At 38.3% G+C, this 23,157-nt stretch overlaps 1 protein-coding gene across 1 annotated transcript in view; it reads left to right on the top strand.

Moving 5' to 3' along the window:
• The window catches only part of HIBADH (3-hydroxyisobutyrate dehydrogenase), an 84,242-nt gene extending 64,003 nt beyond the window's left edge, over nucleotides 1-20,239 (top strand). The window contains exons 5-8 of the mRNA XM_054273637.1: nucleotides 3,602-3,735; nucleotides 4,279-4,355; nucleotides 11,326-11,482; nucleotides 19,254-20,239. Coding sequence (XP_054129612.1) covers nucleotides 3,602-3,735; nucleotides 4,279-4,355; nucleotides 11,326-11,482; nucleotides 19,254-19,412 — 527 coding nt within the window. The 3' untranslated portion in view covers nucleotides 19,413-20,239. The remainder of the gene's footprint in view (nucleotides 1-3,601; nucleotides 3,736-4,278; nucleotides 4,356-11,325; nucleotides 11,483-19,253) is intronic.
• Nucleotides 20,240-23,157: the final 2,918 nt, after the last annotated feature.

Below are 23,157 nucleotides of genomic sequence, written 5' to 3'. Positions count from 1 at the left end.
TCACTGAGCAATCCATTGGCAATCGAATGAGAAGCACCTGGATTGAACTTACCCCACAAGTAGCACAGCCAGATGTGACAGGATGCTTTGAAGTGCAGTTCGTTATGTACCTTTTTTGGTAAAAAACTTAGTTTTGCAGATCTTCATCCAAAACCTGCTCGTACACAAGTGGAAAACCCATCTCCAAGTGGATATGCCATACTGCAGTACTACTCTGTAACTTCTCACCGTATTTTTTCCCAGAGTCATTTTCTTGCAGTCCCCTCATCTAGGTAGATCTCTTATATTCTCTACAATCTTGTTTCTGTCAGTTTATATCTCTGGGACAAACTCCGGTGCTGTTGGGAGCAACAGACTTGGAGTTGATCTTCTGGTATGACGACCTTGCAGGATTCTGCACACAGGTGTGGGTGATCATCCCAGAGAAACCAGGTATAAGACTGCAGCCGTGGGCTCCAGCAGTCTTGCTTTGCAGCAGAGGAGGAAATCTTAACACATGCTATTCATAGATACTCTTTCTCTGAAAACTATTCCCCAAGGATGTGAGGAGACTTTTTGTATTTTAGAAAGAACAGATAGATTTTAAACAGCTTTTGACCCTCAGAGCAGTGGTACATAAAACATTATCTTATGTGGTAAAACTTCTTTAAAAAATCAAAATATGAAAAATAATAGTTAGCATATTTAAATTGCATTAGCTGCTCTGCATCTCCATTGCTGTCTTTAGTGTTAAAAACTGATAATACTTAACTGGCTTGTGTTGTTGGTATGGAAGCTGTGATTGTGAAAGAAGGCTGTGCATTCTTGTATAATGATTTTTTTTAATTTCTATTTTCAGCTGAAGTTACAGTTCTTGTACTCCTAGACTCCATGCCAAATGTTTTTTAATTGCCAGTCTTAAAAATTTGCTGCGTTGCTTGTTTGATTCTGATAAAATAGCAGATAGTTGGCAAGGACTCTAGATGATAAAATCTACCATGAAGTAAATAGGTTTTTTGTTTTTAAAACAAGAATTTTCCAAGCCTTCTGCGTTATACAACAAATTGGTCTCTTCTTTCTACTTAACTAATTTATTTTTGCTTCTTGAAATGTGTTTGAACAAGTGAGAGAGTGCAGCTGTCAGAAGATTAACCAGCTGAAAACTATTGTCAGCATTAATTTTGCTCTAATAAATGAATCTCTGAAGCTATTTAGCAGTCTGTAATCTAGATACAAGGCTATTGACCTATGATGGATAGTACTGGATTTTGTTTGTAAGCTTTGACTTAAATTGTCTACTTAATTTGCTGCAGGTCAGATCACAGGATTAGTGGTAAAGGCCATTATGTGGTTTGAATAAAAATAGCTAGAGGAATGGAATGAAAATCATTGTGTTTATTAATGTAGCAATCTTTGCGGTCATGTACATAGTGAACTGGTAGCCAAAAAGACAACAATGACCTCTTTGTGCTAGCTAGTTTGGGCTTTGCTCTTTGCCCAGTTCCTGTGAGTTGCCTGGAGAGGAGTTGTTCAATTGAGATCGAGGATTGGCTGAAAATTGGGTGTCTCTCAACCTGGGCAGGAAGATCTTCACTGCAGTATATATTTCAGTGCCTCAGTAGTGTTCTGTATACAGACCAATTGTTTCATTAAAGCTGTGGGTCTGAGCTCTTCTGGATGCTCCAGTTCTGGACTTAATAGCACAAGAAAGATACAGATTTACTGGAGTGAGCCCAGCTAAGGGCCCTGAAGATAACAAAGGGTCTGGAGCAGCTTTCATATGAAGAGAGACTGAGAGAGAGCTGAGAGTGTTTGGCATGAAGGGAAGGCACAGGGGGATCTCATCAATGTGTGTAAAGACCTGATGGGATAGAATTAAGTAAGGGAGGTACACTCTCCTCAGTAGTGCCCTGTGACAGGACAGGAGTCACAAATCAAAACTCAAGAAATTCCATCTGAAGCACAAAAAACCACTTTTGTTTTTACTGTGAGGGTAGGCAAAGAGTGGAAGAAGTTACCTAGAGAGGCTGTGCAGTCTCCATCCTTGGAGATACTCGAAGACTGACTGGACACAGTCCTGAGGCATCATGCCTCAGCTGGCCCTCGTTGAGCAGGGGATTGAATGATCATGAGAGGTCACTTTCAAGCCCAGAAATCTCGTGATTTTAGGTTCTAATATAGACTGAGCAGGTCATCACTGGGAGCATCTTTACAGTTGCCTAGTTTTGCATAACTGGTGGGTATTTACTCTTTTTGAGACTTTTAATCTGTAAAATTTGTCTGAAATTCTTCAGTGACTGAAAAAGATAGTAGATGTTGAAAGGCAGGATGGACTTGCAAGATACAGAAAGGGGCATTTGTAGACATAGCCACACAGAGCACTTGCACACAGTGAGAGTGTCAATTGAATTTTTTATCGAAAAGGAAAACAAAAAATTCAACAAATTCTTCAGTGTGAAAAGCTGCAATGTTACTATCCTTGATGCTGTAAACAAAGTCCAAAACTGACCACTTCCTTAGCTGTAGTACAGCACTTCAGAGCACTGTACCTAATTGAGCATGTTTGATTTGAAAGTCAGTTGTTATCTGCAGCTGTACACCTTAACCAGCCAATGTCTGATGCATAGAACAGAAAATTTATTGTGGCTCTGCTTCTTGCCAGAGTGAAAATTAGTGAGGAAGCTGATCTGTTCATCAGTTTAGGCCGAATTTTCCTAGCAGTTATACCCATTAAATACCAGGGGTGAGGAAGTTAGGGATGTAAGACTAATTCATATTAGAATTAAGCTTCTTTTAAGGAATAGAATATTTCATGGTGTGGAGGTAATAAATATCACATGAAAAATTTGCCAGTGTTGTGCTTAGGAACTGTATATTCAAAGAACTGTGGTGTGTGTTTACTGAACTGTGCTAAAGTCAGGACAGACTTCAGGAATAAAACTGGGAGTAGTGTGTTTGTGTGTGTGTATGAACAATTTTTACATTGTCTTTACATAATAATTGCATCTTTGTAAATACATTAAGTTTATGTGGGAACTAACTTAAAGCTTCTCAGATTAAAGAGACTTTTGCTTCAGATTAAGAACATCATAAACTGCAGAAATTCAGAAGACTTGGTTTTATATGTGTTTTTTAGCTGTTCAATCATGTGAAATTCAGGAAGCACTGGTAAAAATTAGCCTAGGTTTAGAAAGGCTGATAAAAGCATAGCTGTCTTTGAGCAGTAGTTTGTTAATGGTTGTATGTGAAGAGTAGTTTGACAAAAGAGAAATTTTATTTAGTAGTTCAGACAGCATGAATTTTGTGGAGCGCAAAGTTTCAGGAAAAGTTGATTGTTTCTTTGTATAAACTATAAAAAAGTGACTGCCAGTTTTATGCAAGTCTTATGACTTTTCTGCTAGCATGCCTGAAAGATAAGGTGATTTTATCTCCATCAGATGTTTCAGAATTTAGATTGCTGATCCTTTGAGTACTGGGAATGTAGTGTTACTTTTACATAGAATTTGAGAGGTTTGTCGTAAGTGAAGTGTTTTGCATCATCAGACCCTTACTGGTAAGAGAAACTGCCTAATTTTTGAGGCTTTTTAATAGTATTATTAAATCCAATGTTATCTTGATTCAGGTGTTGGAGCTGCTCGAGCTGGAAACCTTACTTTCATGGTTGGTGGAGTGGAACAAGAATTTAATGCTGCCAAAGAGTTGCTGACATGCATGGGTTCCAATGTGGTTTACTGTGGAGAGGTTGGAACCGGACAGGTAATGCTTTCTGAAGGGCTAATAGCTATCTCAGTCTTTCCTTTTTCTGGCTTTTTATTTATTGATGCCTACTCTTTTACTCAAGAACTAAATGCTTGATAATATATCTTCATTCTTGTTTGTTTGTCTTTAACCTTGTGTTTCTAAATAATGTCATGGAACTTTTGTCCAGTATGTTGTGTAACTTAGTATAAAAATCTGACTGACATTTCTCCACACTGGCTTGTTGAGATGATACTTCTTAGGGAAAAGACATTTTGATTTTGTTTCATCTGAATTTAGATTTACTGGATGTTCTGAAGAACAAAGAGCTCCTACATGGCATGTATGCTAACTGAACAGTACTAAGAAAAAAAGGTATTTTTTAATCTGTAAAGGAGCCATGGAGCAACTTTCATTAACTTTGTGCTGTCACAGATCTATGTTTACTCTAGAAGAAAGCTGCCAGAACATACTTGATCATATTGTCCTGGGCCTAGTGGATTCCTGTATGTTAGTTCTATGAAAACACATAAACTAATTGATGGTTTCACATGTTTTCAGGCTGCAAAGATCTGCAACAACATGCTCTTGGCCATCAGTATGATTGGAACTGCTGAGGCTATGAATCTTGGAATCAGGTTGGTTTGATTTTTGTGGTGGATTGAACACCTCAAAAAACATTTTTTCCATTACAGTTTTTATGTATTATGGTTGACTTCTGCTGAGACAATGATTAAAAGAAATAGGTAAACTTGTGCCAGAAGTTGTCTTACAAAGCCATGAGCAGGCTGAAGGGATTATTTAACTAAAGGAGGCGTTTTCAGCATGGGAATATTCTTTTGTATTGGCTGCATAGGTTGTTACATTCTACATCTGAAGTTATTTATTTGTTCTGCTGTAGTGCAGCCTGCAATAATGTTTGTCTTTCATGATAAACATCCAGAGCTGATATAGAGGTAAGTTTTTGTTTGTATTCTAAACTGATGTACAATCTATTCAGAATATTATACTCACATATGGCTCTCATTGGCTTTGTTTATTTCTTAAATTGTTCCAAGATCTACGGTAAAGTGAAACTTCTACTACAGTGTGTATATCAAATTAAGATGAAAGCATAAAAGAGAACATCCACCTTTCTTTGACTTTATGAGAGCACTTTGTCCTAATTGCCAAAACTCCTAGTTTGTCAGAAAGCTGCAGTATACTCCTACTACACTCTTGCCAGTGCTGGCTACCATTTCTTTTCTAGGATGTGCTACATCTAACTTTTAAGTGACATCATATTTGAGCAAAATTATTTTTATTTTTTAATTGTGATATATTTATTCTGTTAGGGTCTTTGTCATTTTGTTTTATTTTCCAATTGAGTGCATGCAAGTACACGTTCAGGATCAAGATATTTGAACCTTTAATAAATTCTTGTTGCCAAATCAAAATAATTTGCAAATTTATAGACAGAGAAGTCCTGTGTTTGAAGAGATTATCTTGCAATTGTGTATCTTTCAGGGGCTTTTCATGAATTATTTATCTCCACACTTGCATCCTTAAAATTTGCCTGCTAAAACTACAGATACTGTAGGTACTTATCAGCTGGGCTCAACTGTGTTCATGTGGATTTGGTACGCTATAAAAACAGCAAGAGGGCATCAAATGCTTAAATAAATTTAAAAAAAAAAACACCTACGTATGCACACATACACAGGACAATGTAATGGATTCACATTTCCTCTTAATTACCATATCAAGATGCAGTTGTTTTATTGAATTGCCCTTGTCTCAGATGTTAGACTGTCTTGACCTATTAAGTTGTCATGTTGTAATTGAGATAAAAGAGGAATTTGCTTTGCATCAGTGCTAATTGGTTTATCAATATCCTGTACCATTTACATTTTAAAATTGAGAGTCTGTAATATACTGAAGCATGTCTGCATCAAGCCATAATAAAACCAGTAGCATTGTTTACAACTTTTTAAATCCAGTGTTATCCAGAAAGCTGGCATTGGGTTCTGCTTTAAGTCATGATTTGCTTAATAAGGCACATGCAACTAATTTTTTGTTTCAGTTTTATCTACATTTGTAGGAATTACTAAAATAAAATCAAGAGGTTTGGAAGAGGGATATTCTGGGGCGTGTAAGCCCTATGAAGAGTAAGTTGATGTCTGCAGTCATTGTAGCTTGAAGGTATTTAGAATTTTTTCCTTTTCCAGTTTAAATTTTGGCTGAATCTTTATTCATCATTTGTGAGCAAAATTCTAATGTAAAAGTAACAATCTATAAGCCTCCCTGCCTTACAATTAAGGTTATCAAGAGGAACTATATTTATTGTAGAAAAAAACTGCTAATTTTAAACAAAGTATAGAAAGGGCAGAATCTCATTTAGTCAAAAACTGCATGAAGTTTATGACAGAGGTGGTTATTTAAAGCCTTAAGAAGTAATTTAGAATCCTTGCATTTATTTTAAGTTAGTGTGATTTAGAATTTGAGAAGATGACTTCTGCTTATAACTAGAACAAGTGCTATCCACTTGGAGTGTAAAAATTTCTAATGTAGAAGTTTAGAGCTGTCATTCCAATTATTAGAAGTTTTGTTACATTAATAATTTTAGGAAGTTTTTTTCTACTCTATAGCTCAAAGGATAGTGTGGCTGCCTGCTCTGAAGAGAGTAGGAAGCTGAACCTGGTTTATTAGATTGATGCATATCTGGTGAACTCGGACTTTGACTTAATAATGGTAAAGGATGCTGAAAATTTAAAAATTTAGAATAGGAATTTTGGAACTTAGATGTGTTCTTAACTTTCATATAGAATATAAAATGTCTTTATGTCATGCATTGTGTATATCTGCTGCATCATTTACATTGAGTTCTAGGGACTTTGAATAATTAATTATTCAAAATACTGCTGTCAGAACTAGATGTAGCTACAAGATCATATTACAACACCTTCCATGAATTCTAATATATACTCTAAACTTAAGTCTTCAAAGAAGTGTGATATTAATTCTATTAATATCACTTCTTCTCTAATGTTTTCATAAACCATGCAGTCTAAATTTTCATTTTCTGAAGTAGTTAAGAGTCAGTGGTTTAGTAATTTCATATTTTTAAATTATTGTTTTATTTCTTTTATATTTGAAATTATAGAATTTTTCCAAACTTCGACATAAGTAGCAAATAGAATATGATGAGGAAGAAAGAAAATTGACATTAATGAACAAAAACTCCGCAGTAGACTCCCAGAAAAATAGGCCATATTGCCATGTACTTTTGCATTTATATTTCACTTACTTTACTCGAACATTATCTTTATTTACTAATAAAGATATCCATTTTCTCTCGAAGTTTTGTGGATTAAATTGCATAAATACTTTTTTAAAATATTCCTATCCATAGTTCTGACCAATGAAATGCATGTTATGTTCAGTTTTTCCATTACTTTCCTGATGATTTATGAATGTTACCAGTAAAAGTTAAAAGGTGTGGCAAACGTTGCGGAAATGAATTCACATTGTCATTTATATTTTCTTTTCTCTCTAGCATGTCAATGCAACTTGTCAGTATAAAAATCTTGAGCACATTTTGCTGTGCAGTTTTACAGGTAGTGTGCATATTGCAAAATACTGACTTGCTGTGTCAAACTGACACACAGAGTACATGTAAACTGCACAAATCAGAAGTACAAACGTGAAGTGATACTGTCCACAGTCAGAAAACATTTTTCTTTTTCATTTTGCTGATCATCTCAGTGCCAGTAACTTTGTTCTGCTGAGCCCTGAGCTCCAGTAAAACAATTTCTAATACTAGCAAAATAAAACTCAGAAATGAAATATTGCTGATAGCTGGTTTGTGTTTAGGTCAGGTGGAAGTTGCTGCCTGGCAGACAGTTTGCGGTCCCATCAGAAACCGCCTGCAAAGACTCAAGGAAGGGCTTATGTGGTGACACAAGACAGGACAAGGTTGCTTAATATGGTTGAGATGAAAGGGACCAGGAGAGCAGTAAGGGCTCTATGGCAATAACCTCTCTGCACAATGAATTTGTACTTCCAATAGCAGAGAAAATCATCTCTATGAGGAGGGACTGCAGTGCCACCCAGTTTATACCAAAAGCTGCAAATACAGCTCCTTCCTAAGCAATTTTACTCCATGGATTTGTGCCCACCTGGTTTTTTTAGATAAATAGAGTGAAAAGACAGTAAAAGAATTTTTATTCTCATGCTAAGTTTAAATGTAGTCTCAGTCTCTAGATCTGGTTTCTGTGAGCACCCCTGAGCTATGGATGTAAGACATGAGCAGAAATGAGAGTTGACAGTAGAGAGGAGCATGTCCAACAGGCTGAGGAATAATTAGCCCTGGACACATCCCCGCTGCAAAATTTAGAAAGAGTACCTTGAAAAAGAACTCCAAGGTGTGTTTCTGCTGTCTTTGGCATGGGGCTATAGCTCAGTCTCATGAAGGTTAGTAATGGCATTGGAGAGCACTTACCTTGTTTAAAACACCAATGGCAAAGTAATTTTTAACTGTGGTAGATGGGTTATAAGGTTCTTCTTGAATATTTGCACCTTTATACAATGTTTACCCAAGGCACCTTGAGATGGGAAACTCTCGAGTTCAGCTACTTCAGTTGTTACACCTTAAAATGAGACAGGATGGATCTTTCTTGTGAGACACTATTTTAATTTCTGTATCCCTTCAGACTGAGCTTTTGGAGGAGTGTATGAAAAATTCAGGCTGAAGCTTTATTAGAGCTCAGCAAAACTTGAGTTTTGAGCTGTGGTGTGGAGGGATCCTATTTTGATCTTTTTTTTTTTTTTTAGTGTGTGCATCTATTGCCTAGTTTTTGCTGTTCACTTCATTAGGAATGTTATTGAAGAAGCATTGATTTGAGGGAGAAATTGTTTTTGTTCTATTATAAGTAGAGTTAATACATGGGCTTCCTTTCTGCTTATAAGGGAGAAGAACATTTTGGTAATTGTAAATTCACACACACATGCACAAGCTCTTGCCATGTCCAATGGCAAGTTGTTATGGGGACTGGCAGACTGTCATCATTTTGATAGCTTGAGCAGTATATCTCCTGAACAGCAATGGAGCTCTTATGCAGAGAGTATCGTATGTTCCCAGCCAATTTACAGGGAAACAGCAATAACATTTTATCATGGTTGAGAGCCCAGTAGCTGCTTCCTATTAAACTTGCCCTTTCAGATACCTGTCTTGGATTAATTTGTTGATTTCAAATGGAAACTCAGTCTTCTCCACTGAAGCATGACTTTCTAGGATAGACTCTTGCTGAATGACAATTACTGTATATTCTGGCTGGTTTCAGACCATTACAAGCTTTGGGCACAGTGGAAGACAGAGGACTTCTTCAGTAACTGATTTTAATATATGTCTAATTTTAACTGTCAGTTATATATGCACCAGTGGATGAATCTTCAGAAAGATGAAATGCAAAGCGCTTCTAACTTGCTCTTATTAATGATACACTTGCTGCAAAGGAGTAAAAAAAATAGATTCAGGTCTCCTGAAGAGAAGCTGCATGGTGTTTAAGAGCTATGAATTTTGAAGAAGCAGGGATACAAACTGACACTATCTTCCTTTTTCTTTTCCCAGAGCAAAAATATGTCAGATCTAGTGCAAGACAGTATTTTACATATCTGTATAATGCATGCATATCTTTTAAAGTATACTTTCACAGAGAGGTAGTTGGAACACTGTAAAAAGAGCATTCTTTGGGAGGGTTATATGTGTTTTGAAATAATAAGCTCTCTGTCTTGCAGTATACTCACAGCTGTAATTGCAGACCTCTCCATGCAGTTGGATATAGCACAAGCAGGCACTACATTGGTAAAAATACTGATCTGGGTGTAACAATGATAAAGAAACAGACAAGTCAAGAGATTTGTTTGAGGGGAAAAAAGCAACCTCTGTATATTTGAAAGCTCAGGCTTTGCATGCTCCCAGTGTGGGTTTTTTTGATTAAAACAATTAAAGCCATTATTTGGAGTGGCTCTTGATGAAGGCTTTTATGGTGAGGACTTTGATGCACTATGCACAATAAAATACTGTGAAAACATATTGGTGCTGGAAAACACAGTTTGTATTTTTAAATAAATTATCATTATAAGCATTCAGTTGAATCAGAGGGTTGGGAAAAAAAAATGGGGAAGAGTGTAAAACTTGATCCCATTTAGGCCAGCGGAGACTTTCCATTGAATTCCAGGGTCTGCTGCAGCAAATCACAAATAAAAGTGCACAGCAGTACTGCTAAAAAGCTGTCTGAAATACAGAAAATTATCTTGCTTAGCATTAGGAAGGCAGACTTGCAGGACACAGTGCCACTATAGGAGTAGGAGCCATGCTGTAGGGTTGACTATGTTAAATGTAGTTTTTCAAATCCAGAATGCCTACTGGAATAGATAGACATGCATTTTAGCAACTGTTCCACTGGTGAAGAGCTTTTCTCATCTACAAATTAAAACTTTGAGCGCTACTGTGTCTGGAAGCACTGTTAGGCTGTGGGGAATCTGCAAAAGTCTGTGATGTGAGATCTAACATAAAAAACATTGAAATTTATTTAAATAAACTTTGTGGAAGGTTGTGATATATCCCTTTTAAAATGTCCTTTTCTCATCTTGAATTGTTACTGGAGATAGTTCCCTTGCTTTCTCTTTTGTCCTGTGTGTAGCTGAACATTTGTACAATGCCAGATAAACTGCTGCTGCTTGTCCTTGGTATTAATGCAATTGATGTAAAATTACACTTGCAACTTATTATCAGCATAAACGGGAATTCATAAGAGGGTTAATTTTGTAAAATATTGAAGAATTTTCAGGGTCTGCACTGAGCAGCAGTTTATGCCATCCTCTCCATAGTAGAACAAATGACGTTTCTACTTGGACAAGCTTTGTTTTATCGGGATCAGTAACCTTATCAGCAGCTGACCCAGAACTATAATATATGTTTGCGAATAGGTAACATATGTCACAGTGAAATGCAGACTTGCCTCATAAGCAGGAGCATATAATGAAGATTTAATAATAGCAAAGACAAGAATGCACAGCTGTATGTGGCGGTAAAGTTTTTTTTGTTAAGTGCAGCATTTTTATTCACATTATTAGAGCAGAATCAATTGCGGTATCGTGTTTACTTCAGAAATGCACCAGTGTTCACATATAAACGCATTGCACAACCATTTTCATGTTGCCACACTTGCTTGTGAATTTTTGGCTTCATTCAGAGAATATTTTTGTATGAAGAACAAGTATGTGACCTAGTAGGTAGCAGAACAGGGAATGCCTGTCAGTAATTGAAATACAAGGTAACTATTGTTCTCAAAGGACCTTTAATTTGCTTGCACTTTCAAAATTGCTAGGTGAAGAGGATTTTCTTAGTGCAAAAGGAAAAAAGCTTTGAAAACCTACTGCTTAAATGGCGGATTGATGCTCTTTAATTTAAGATATGGCATCCCTGCCCCCAATATCAATACTCTGTCATTTTTCATGACTTATAATAAAGGGAGAGGAATGATAGTAGGGTCCTAAGATATAAAACAAGTCACCCATGTCTTGTGCGTTTTGACATTAACACTTCTCTTCTTTGACCTTTGACAGATTAGGCCTTGACCCAAAGCTGCTGGCCAAAATCCTAAATATGAGCTCAGGTCGCTGTTGGTCAAGCGATACATACAACCCTGTTCCTGGAGTGATGGAAGGAGTACCCTCAGCCAACAATTACCAAGGTGGCTTTGGAACAACACTCATGGCTAAGGTACATAACACTTGCATGTCAAGTATGTGCAATTGCTTCTCTCTGGGCTTCTAGCAAACGGTCTTCTCAGTGAAAACTTGTGATTACAGGATAATATATAGGCATGAATAGAGGGGAACTGAGCTCTTCCTGTAGCTCTGAATTAATGAGTTATTTACAGGGCTTTTCCTTAGTCTCCAGCTTTTTTCTAGCCACTATTACTGCTGAGCCACTCAGTGAGATTATCTGCATGATCTTTTTGAGTTCTGCCTTAATAAAGGAGTCCCAATGGACTTGTGAATATAGTGAGCAAGCCATTTAGGTGCCTCTTGCATGGCTGGTCTAGCATTTAGGAGCCTAAGTTCAAGAGAGAATTCAAGAGAGAGCACTGGAAATCCAAGTGACTTAATTAGGTGCTGATAGTAGCATAAGCATCTCAGATTTTGGGTCCACTGTCTTCCAGATACCTTTAACTGTGCCCCTGGGCATCTCTAGCAAGCCCTTCCTTGCAGAGCCAATTGCTTGTGTGCATGTCCTTCTGCCTAAGGCCATCTGGAATGCAGAAAGCAACCCACACCACCACAGACTGATCTCCTGCATGTTTCTGCATCATTCTGTGAGCTCTCCTGAATTGTCTTAGCTGGTGACAGAAGAAGGGCTTCTCATGAGTAATTACATAGTAATCTAAATTGCTTGTCCACAAAGTGGGAGATCTGGGGTTTAGGTCCTTCTCAGCAGTAGGAATTTGAAGACCTACTGTTATCCCATCCCAGGAGAATGCACTTACTGCCATGCTCTTGGCTTTTCCAAGAAAAGCACTGTCCTGAGTCACTCTGTGGTCAGGAAAGCAAAGCTTTTAGAGGCCAAAGAGCAAGGAGGTCAGAGCTCTGCATCCCACTGATAGGACACACAGCTGGAGGAAGGAGATACAGAACTCTGACTCTTGAACTACTTCTTCACTGAGAACAATGATTGCCTAAGGTAAATTATAAAATCAGCTCTGGAAGAGATGTCTCATCTAAGTGCATGAAATAAATCTGCACTGAATATCCATTTCATGGAGATACTGTCCTGAGGGAGGCATTTGGGTTCATACAGGATAGGTTTTATGCATACCACTTTATTGAGTGCTCCCAACCAGTTAGGCATTCTGTCCATTTTCAGCTCTTCCATGTAAGTGGAAATGTAGCACTTCAACTAAAACAGCATTCTCAAAGCTGGTGAACTCAGATATTACCATGCAAATCTCCAAAGTGCTGGAGCTCTTATTGATACTGTTCATGTCATTTTGCAGTTGATTTAGGACAATTGGTGCATTTGCGCGCTCAATTAAATTATCTAACTTCTCTTCAGAGTGGGCCCAGAGTGTTTTGCATGTGGTAGCACCAAAAAGCTTTGCTAATGCTGCATGGCTCACAACCCCACAATGGCTGCTACATTTTATGCTTATGGACCAATGATCAGGAACTTTCATTTCTTTGAAGAATGTGTTAAAATATTGAAAAGTAGCAGTTTTTACATTGCGTGCATGTCATTGAACATCGGGGACAATAAAGTGTTGTTTAAATTACAGACTTATAAAAAGCATTAGGTTATTGCTTGGAGTTTGCCAGGCAATTAGGGATAAACAACCTGATCTTGGCCCTGCCTGAAAGCTTGTTGCCATGTTGTGTGTTGTTTTCAGAATCTGTTCTGCCTGTTGTGCCATGTTTCATGCTGCAATCTCTGTTCTCATGATTGATAGATCTCAATCTTATCCAGAATAGCCTCATAGTATAAATGCTATAAGGGCACACATTTTCTTCCCTCCCTTTAAGTTTCTTCCTAAAGGGTTGTTTTTTTTCCTTTGGTCTTCATCTCCCCTGGAAGAATGCCCTGAAAGATCTTTCTTTAATTGAAGGAATAGCAGCCTGGTTTGTGCCTGTTGAAACTGCTAGCTTTTGGTTATAAAGCATCAATGATAACCAAGAGAGAGCTCCTCAGAGAGATTTGTAATTGCTGTTCACCTCTTCTAACTTGCCTCTCCTGACAGTCCTGAAGCCTTCTTTAGGCTGGAATCCTCAGTAAGAAGGAAAGGCATTAAATTCCTCTCATGCCTCTTGAACTATGCTCTGTTTTTCTATACAGATGGAAGATTTCTTGAATAAGTAACCAAGACAGCTGATCATGTTCAGGCTATTCTTTGGTGCAGTGGTGACCCCTTCTAAGACACTGCCTTTTAGTTTGTAGAAAGAATTTTGCTGCTATCCATTTCATCCTGATGCCTGACATACTATGAAGTTTGTTAATTGTTTGAGGTGGGGACTTTTTTTAAGAGAAATGCAGAGCACGATTTTGCCACTTAAGAAATAAAAAAGAATGGATTCAAAAGAGAAAGAGGTAGATGAAACCCTGAGGCTGAGGAGAAAGTATTCCACAGTGAAAATAATTAGGTGTGCCTCAGTAACAGTCACTAAACACCGTTACTAAACTTCAAGCTCCTGCTCACATATCAGAGATGGTAGAAGTCAAAGGCTTTCTTAAAAATATTTTGTCATCAAAATCTCTCAAACAGAGCCAGATGAACTTTATTTTAAGTATTTGGGTCAGAAAAGTTTGCCAGACACTTCTGAGAAGCTCTTTGGTCTTGAAATGTGATACTGAAACATACAATTTAGTCAACTTACTGTGAAACCTGCTCCAAAGATTTTGCATTTTAAAAAAATCTAGTTTAGTTTACCACGCCATGTTTGTTTCCAAAGCATTGGCAGGCCAGAAGTTCCATCTTTCATTTACAGCACAGTTGCTAATTAAATGTCAACTTTGGATCCTGAGAAGAGCTAGATTTATATCATACTCCTCTTGAGTCATGTCAAGGAAGCCTTTGAGCTTTATTCCAAATGGCAGTTTCATTTACATCAACTGCAAAATAAATGCAAGGAACCAGGTAATTCTAAAGTGGAAGCAAATTCTGAAAGAGAATCTGTTTCCCTATTCTAAGCTGAGGAAAAGTGTTAGAATATTCAGTGCACTGAGACATCTGGAAGATGCTGTCAGTTCCAAAAAGTATAAGAGAAGCCATAAACTATGCTCTCATTTTTACTTTTCCAAATAAGTCAGCAAAGGGAAATTTCTTTCTGAGCTGTTTTGTACTATTTCACTTGAGGAATCTCCAGCCTCAACTGAAAAGGTGCAAAATACTTCACAATCTGAAGCTAAACATAAGCTTTACTTACATTTTCTTGTGTTTTTTTCCTTCAAAGCTCTAATTCATAGGATGGAGTTTTAAAAAAGCAAAACAACCTTCCTGCATTTCAGTCAGGAGTCCTTGTCCATTTGATTATTCAAATGTTATTGAATGTTTCAACCGTCTTGGAGTCACACTTTCTGTACTGAAGTGAACAGAGCTACTTTATTGTCTTGGTTTAGGAATGCTATCCCCCAGTTTAGTATTCCCACAAAAAAACCCTGTGAGCTGCTCCCTTCCCCTTCTAGCCAGAGACACAAGAGGTGGAGATCATGGGTTGAGAAAAGAAGTATTTATGGGAAGCAGCCATGATATAAGAACACAAACAGTAACAGCAACATACTAATAACAAAGGAGAGGATTATTTAAATGCAAAGTGTTCACCAAGCCCAGGACAATGAAAAGCAATGGTGGACAGAGCCACCCACCACACTTTTCTTCAACCAGAAAGGAACATCCTTTTTTCAGTGAAGCCCGAGAAAGTTCCTTTCCGCACCCCAGCAATGGCAAAGGATGGTACCAAATAACATTGAGGTCTTGGCCATGCCCACATGGTGCAAGGCTCCACCCCCTCACAGCTACTGCAAAAAATTAACCTTGTCCATTGCTAAAATCAGGACATCTATGAAATTGTATTTGTGCTAACAGTCCATTCAAAATTTTCAGGAATTGTTTCTGTGAATGTCCCTTCAGAGAGAAATAGATCGGTCACCACTACCAATACCAAGTCCTTTCACTAGGCTGGAATTAGATGACTTTGCCATTCTAATATTCCATTACATTAGTTAAGCTTTCTTGAATAAAATTAATAAAATGGGTACAGGTTTCACAAAGAGGGCTTATATATATCATGAAATATCTTACTGTATGCAGGTTAAAGTAAGTGTTGCTGGGTTTGTCAGCTCATCAGTCTTTCCACAGAGAAGAAATTATCTGCCCTGATGTAGATGAAAACTATTTTGGATTCTGTGACATCTGATATGTATGTTTTTCCCATTTTCCTAGAGCTTGAAGTCATTCGAGGGTAATAGGAAAAGTAACTATAATTCTGATTTGTATCAGAATGACCTTTATAGAGCCGATTTACAGATCGAAGTGACATTTAGAGAGTAGAGTAAGATCTTGAATTTCCTTGTGCTAATTCAAATCCAGACACACAGAAAGTAAAGACCTGTCTTGTAAGTCATCCCTGAGAAGTCAAAGGTGCTCTCAGCAGTACTACAGTCTTTCAGTTCTTCTGTATCAAGGATGGGAACCATCTGTCAGAGTAGGGGAAGAGCATCTTTCCTTACAGGCTTGCAGAGCTGTGGTGAAGAAAGCTTTACGCTAGAGTTATGTGGGGAGGGGTAACCTGCATTCATTCCACTCCTACCATTTTGATGCCACGACAGCAATAGCTGTCCAGAGCCTGGAGGTGAATTGCAGGTCCAGCAGGAGAGCACATGAAGAACAGCACAAAAGAATTACGTTCCAGCCAGTAAGTTTGGCTTAATCAGGGGCCAGTTTAAATGACTCTATGCAAATGCTGTGTGTGCATACCTGCAGGGCTGTGATCTTACTGGCATCACAGAGACATGGAGGGATGACTCCTCTGACTGGGGTGTTGGAGTGGAAGGATTCAGGCTCTATGTCAGTGACCAGGTGGAGTGCATGGAGCTTTGCCTGGGGATGGAGGAGGAGCTGACTGAGAGTTTATGGGTCAGGGTTAACAGGAAAGTAGGGACAGGTGACATTATTGTGGGGACCTTCTACAGCCTGTCAGATTTGAAGACTGAGCAAATGAGACAAATATAGACAAATAGGATCTATCTCACATCTACAAGCCTTGGTCCTCAGGAGGGACTTCAACCACACTGATATCTGCTGGAGGGGCAGCACAGCAAAGCATAAGCAATCCAGGAAGTTCTTGGAATGTGTTGGTAAGAACCTCCTTCTCCAAAGACAGAGGAGCCAATAAGGAGAGGTTGTTATGTTGGACCTTGTTCACATCAGCAAGGAGGGGCTGGTGGGAAATGTGAATCTCAAGAGCAGCCTTGGCTGCAGTTGAAGCAGTGTAGTTTGAGGTCCTTAGGGCAGCAAGGAAGGTACATGACTAGCTCACTACCCTGGACTTCAGGAGAGCCAGCTTCAGCCTCTGCAAGAATCTGCTCAGTACAGTACCATGATAACGCCCTGAAGGAAAGAGGGGCACAAAAGAGCAGATTAATATTCCAGGATCACCTGTTCCAGGCTCAGGAATGATGCATCCCAACAAGGAGGAAGTCAGGCAAAACCATCAGGAGGCCTGTGCTGATGAACAACGAGTTACTGGACAAATTCAGTCACAAAAAGAAAGCCTACAGAGGTTGGAAACAAGGACAGGTAGGCTGGGAAGAATACAGACAAATTTTCCAAGCAGCCAGGAATCAGGTTAGGAAAGCTGAAGCCCTGATAAAATTAAACCTGACCAGATACTAACAAGAACAGCAAGAAAAGCTTCTATAGATACAGGACCTTATATAGGGCTAGGACTTGGTTGTCCAGAATTTGGAGTAGGCTGAGATGCTCAAAGACTTTGCTAAGTGTGAGAGGTGGGCCCTTGCAAATCCCATTAATTTCAATAAGGCCAAGTGCAAGGTGTTGCACTCGGTTTGGGGCAATCCCAAGCACAAATACAGGCTGGGCAAAGAATGGATTGAGAGCAGCCCTGGGGAGAAAGACTCGGGGCATATGGGTGGACCAGAAGCTCAGTGTGACCTGGCAATGTGTGCTTGTAGCCCAGAAATCCAGTCACATCCTGGGATGCATCAAAAACAACGTGACCATCAGGTCTAAGGAGGCGATTCTCCCCCTCTGCTCTGCTATAGTGAGACCCCATGTGGAGTGCTGTGTCCTGCTCTGGGGGCCCCAACATAAGATGGCCATGGACCTGCTGGAGTGAGTGCAGAGGAGACTGGTGAAGATTGTCAGAGGGCTGGGTCATCTCTCCTATGAAGAAAGGCTGAGAGAGTTGAGGTTGTTCATCTTGGAGAAGAGAAGGCTCTGGGAAGACCTTATAGCACCTTCCAAGAATTATAGGAAGCCTACAAGAGATGTGGAGTGTGACTTTTGGAAATGTAGTGACAGGGTAAGGGCTAATAGCTTCAAACTGAAAAAGGGTAGATTTAGATTAGATGCTAGGAAGGAATTCTTTACTGTGAGGGTGGTGAGCCACTGGCACAGGTTGCCCAGAGAAGTTGTGGATGCCGCATCCCTGGAAGTGTTCAAGGCCAGGTTGGATGGAGCTTGGAGCAGCCTGGTCAGGTAGAAGATGTCCCTTCCCAAGGTTGGGGACTTGAAATTAGATGATCTTTAAGGTCCTTTCCAACCCAAACCACTGAAAAACAGGAAGAAAATCAACCACACAGTAGATTCTGTAAACCACCATAGTTCTGAATGGATAGGAAATATAGGCATTTCCTAGTAATATTTGAGAGGTTCTTTTGCAACTTCCTTGAAATATAGACCCCAAACATTGATTTCATTAACAAGATCTTAAAGCCAGCCTTCAGTGCAGGCATTACTTTCCTACCTACTTAGTCAAGAGATTTTTAATATATATCCAGGCCTCTGTCTTTGGGTTGTTTCATGTCTGATTCAGCTTAGAGTTCAAGCTACAGCCTAGCTGGCAGCTGACTATTTTTGGCTAGCTATGGTTAGCCATAGTACCTGATATTCACCTTTGGGTTCTGCCCTATTTGTTTCATATTATAACTGTAGTTGACCGAGGAGGACACATTTCAAATTTGTCCTCTTTGAGCCTTCTCTCCCTTTTGTTGACCCAAATACAGTATTTAAAAACACAGTGGAACTCTTCTCTATGTGCCTCTATTAAAGAAAATCATTAAAGAAAAAGTCATTCAAGAAGAATTTTGAGTTATAGCAGACCCAGGACTGCCCCTAAGCAATTCTCTAATACATCCTTCCAATTAGGCAACAAACCAGTTATATTCACTAAGTGACCTATGAGTCTCATTTTGATATTAACCGTTTAAATTATAGTAAATGTATATTTGCTAAGTGGCTTCCATTTTCTTGTTCTTGAAATTTCTTCTGCCTGATTCGTAATCTGTTTATAGTAATAAAAAATTCCTCTTGCCAAAAGAACTAAATTATACTCTTAGAATCTATGTGAAATGCTTCAGTGAATAGCCAGGGAGATTTTCTTAATAGAGATGACATACTCAATGGGGAAAAAGATTCTAAGTCTTGCTACCAGGTTATATAATGATCTAGAATCTTAAAATTCCTCCTGTTCTCCTCCTGTGCCTGACTGGTAAAGTTTGAGGTTTTTATGTTTAATAACAGTGAATTGCTGTTTTAAAAAATAAACACTAGAAAAGACCTGATTCCTCCAGGTCTGATATTTTAAGGCCCCGGAGTATTGTAGTTGTTGGCAGTAGAGTTCTTGTTACAGTGGAAGCCAAATAACCTATGATTTGTACATGGCTGTTTATGTCCTTGTTGTTTCTACCCTGACTTTTTCTCTTTTTCTTTCCCTTCGTTCTTCCTCTCTGACCTCTTCCTCCCTCTTCTTGCCCCCCACAGGATCTTGGCTTGGCCCAGATTTCTGCCACCAACACGAAGACACCAGTTCCTTTGGGCTCCCAGGCACATCAGATCTACAGGATGATGTGTGCCAAAGGCTATGCCATGAAAGACTTCTCAGCTGTGTTCCAGTTTTTACGTGAGGAGGAAAGCTTGTGAGCTGTCCTTTGGAAATGGACACAATAACAAACCACATTTTTTTATCCTTATAGCTCATTTGGAAGTTTGTGGATTTAATCAAGCATCCTGCTTCCATACAGATTAATCATCTTTGGCTGTCCAGACCACAAAGAACTCCAGAGTTTCTTTATAATTCTTGAAAAGGCAAGCTGCAGGGAAGGGGGATTGTTTGGCAATTAGCCAAGAGCAAGTCCTTTTTTTTTTTTTTTTGAAGAACCATCAGTTTTTTTCACTAGATGCAATAAATAAATATTTTTTTTATGAAACACTTAACTGTTCACATATAAAATAACTTACGTTATGGCTACAGATTTAGTTGAATCATGAAAAATAAGAGAATGTTTTATTGCAGTTTTATCATATATAGTGATTTATTAAAATTTAAAATTAATACCTTATGGAAAAAGGGAATATATGTTCAATGACAAAACACGTCTTGAGATGGATTTTTTTTTGTTTTGTACCTAGTAGCCTTGAGTTGATCAGAAGTTAATTTTTCTTGGGATTTAGATTGCAGATTAAGTTTATAGGCACGTGTTCTAAGTGGAAAGCTGTTACACCATGTTTACCTGATAGACTTAAGTCAAATAATATAGAATGTGTGTCTCTCTTGTAAAACTCCGTTACTGTATTTTGCTAACCCAGTTTTATATTTTCTTGTATTCTGTCACACATTTTCAGAACTCAAGATCAGCACTTACAAGAAGTTCTAACAAAGTGTACATTTGTTTTAGGTAATTACTAAAGTATTTTAAATCTTAACAAACGCCATTATTTTGAAAAGAAATAAAATCTATACTGGTAAATGCTTGCTGCACAATTATTTGCTTTTTGTTTGAGTGTTGTACATGCAGTATTAACCAAAACTTACTCTAAGTGGTCTTATTTTCTAATTTGCTGGGTTTTCTACAGATTATCAGATCATCTTGCAAACCTATGCCTTTCAAAAGCTCTTGTTGTGAAATGCAGACAAATATATAATATATGCAAATGTATTTGCATACATATTACCGTAACCATTCATTTCCCATTGGTCTTGCCAAAGTACAGGTACATATTTGGCTTTATAGATACTCATGCTGATTGTACTAGAACTGCTCACATTCAAACTATGCTTAATGGTCAATTATGCATCTACGTTCCCATTTTGGTTGTGTGATAGATCCTTTTATAGATGCACATTAGGTTATCAAAATTGTGTGTTTGAATTAGCTCAATTCTGTCAATAATCAGAAAATTTGGACACTCTTCCAACAAATTGGTAACATCATGCAAAAGCTATTAAACAGTAGTAGTTGATGTCTTCTCCTTTCAGCTTCCTTTGAAAACTGTTTGACATTCCAGGTGATTAAGGGATTTGGGATTCATTATTGTTATATATGAGTATAGAACTACTGAGAGCAATTGCACTTTTTAAAAATGGTTTGTCTCTCTTTTGTTAACAGTATTGTTTCTACAGGATTGCCTTCATTCAGAAATTAGACCCAAAATTAGCTGTGGCACAAACAGCCACTCAGGTGCAACATGGCACCATAGTTTCAGTTGTGTGGTCTGACCTTTGCTAACAAGATCCCATACTACATTTATTTCCTGCAGTACTCCTGCCTCACATAGAAAGGGTAGATCTAGTCTTGTTATGACTTTGGAGTCAAGTAGTGAAGGTTGGTTTTGACAGTGGGATCCTTTTGCATTTGGACATTTTGTAATGGATGAGGTAAGGAATTGTAGGAGTGTTCAGTTTTTGTCCTCTGTATTTGGCTTGCAGATCTGTCTGGCATCACAGCACGTATGGGAGACTTCCTTCTGCGGTCCACCCCAGCCTGTGGCAGCATTTGCTATGAAGGTGTTTGCTAAAACCCTGGGTTTACCTGTAGGCCTGGGCTTGCAGGAAGCATGATCATTTATTTTCTGAAGACATTCCATGCACATATAATTGTTGGGAGTCATGAGGGAAGAGAATATGCTCAGTGAGAGACTTTTTGAAATTTTTAGCCTCTGAAATCATAAAGCTTCTATTAAATATGTGGAACCCTCATTGTTATTTTTATGTTCCTCTCTAAGGCTTGTAGCTTAAGCTTGCTGGTGTTCTTTTCTCCTCCCTCATAATCTCTCATCAAATTTTTAATTCTCACTCCAAAGCACAGGGTACTCAAGTTGAAGGAAGGGCTGCCTAAATGCCATTTTGGCAAACCAAGAAAGTGTTCCGTGGTCTCCTTCTTGGAGGAGAATTGTGGCTGAAATTAAAAACAAACAAACAAAAGAAAAAAAAAAGCCAAAACCCCAGCTTCAGGGCAGATGGCCAGCACGTAAAGTTTTAGAAAAGCAGTTAGTTTGGCAAAGTCAGAAACAACTTCTTAAATAAATGTTGTTATAGCAAGTGCCTTGAAAATGTCAATGGTGTCCAATACCTGAAGCCAGTAACATTATTTATATTAGAGCACTTTTTTTTTTTACTAATTTTGCAGGAGAATATTTTATGACTGTATATGTATAGTGATGATAGAACCTGCTACCTATGACTACTCTGCATGTGTATATGTTTGTAATGTATCTTTTGCTTGAGATATGATTCTGTCTCTGTGAAAATTAGGCAAATACCAAAACGATTTTTGTCACTGTCAGAGACAGGTTTTGAAAACTGTAATTTGTTGAGTTGGACAGAAAGATGGTAAAACTGGTTGAATTTCTACACTAATTGCCATCCAGTACATACACACAAATTGGGTACATGAAATTAATGGCATATCTTGTAAATGTCTCAAGGGGAAACTTGAAGTGACTTCTTTCTAGTTTGAATCTCAAACTAGCCCTCCCATCATGCTTACTTTGGAAACTCACCTATATCAAATGCATTTACTGACTAATAAGAAAACATTGACAACCAATAAAAGTAGTGATGTTTTTTTATTTTGAAAAGTCTTCAGCAGCCTTCTCTCATTTATGATTCAGTATAACCCATCTTAAACAACTATTTTTGGTGATTGTTAAACAGAGGAGGCCTTCTCTTAAAACCTCTGAGTACTATATTGCTTTAACCTTATTTATGGCTCTTACAAGCCTCAGGAGAAGGAGGAGGTGTTCTGACCAAGTAAAAATATTGTATGTGAAAGTCTGGCTCTGCTTTAATCAATGGGAATTTAGCCATTTAATTCAATACTGCCAAAATTTCACAGTGTGTGTTGAATGCTCGCATGATTACACTGCAAAGGTGTCCAAGATGCATCTTTGGAGCAGCTCAAGCACATCTCTCTGGCTGGGGTTGTTCCACATAACTGGCATTAGGATTATGAGAAGATGGGGTGGTGGCTGTGAGAGGAAGGATCCAGCACAAGCCACTGAAGTTTGTGTTGTCAGTCTCCATCCAATTCTTGTCCCACACTGGATGAGAGAGAGATACTGAGGAGCACAAAATAGCTGCTGTCTCTGCCTGCATGAGCACAGAGCTACCTGTCTTTTCAGCTGTTTACATCTTTGAGCTCTGCCACAAGGAGTTTTTATCAAATGGCTTACAGAACTGCAAGACTGAAGCAGGCAGAGAAAGGCTGCCATCACACAAAGGTTACTGTATTTATGCAGTAGATGTCTTTCTTTTAGTCTGCCAGCTTAATTTGTAAGATCAAATTATCCAGGCCCAAGTCTGAGGGTACTAACTTAATCAGCAGTGATACCTGTTGCTTTTGATTTGTTTTCACATCATCATGATTTTCTTCTTCATATAAAGAGT

The sequence above is a fragment of the Melozone crissalis genome, unplaced genomic scaffold, assembly GCF_028551555.1.
Source record: "Melozone crissalis strain CALT ecotype California unplaced genomic scaffold, PUWL_Pcris_2 ptg000016l_1, whole genome shotgun sequence".
Taxonomy (NCBI): Eukaryota; Metazoa; Chordata; class Aves; order Passeriformes; family Passerellidae; genus Melozone; species Melozone crissalis.
Note: the sequence above shows the minus strand (reverse complement) of the source record. Positions and strands in the feature narration are given on the sequence as shown.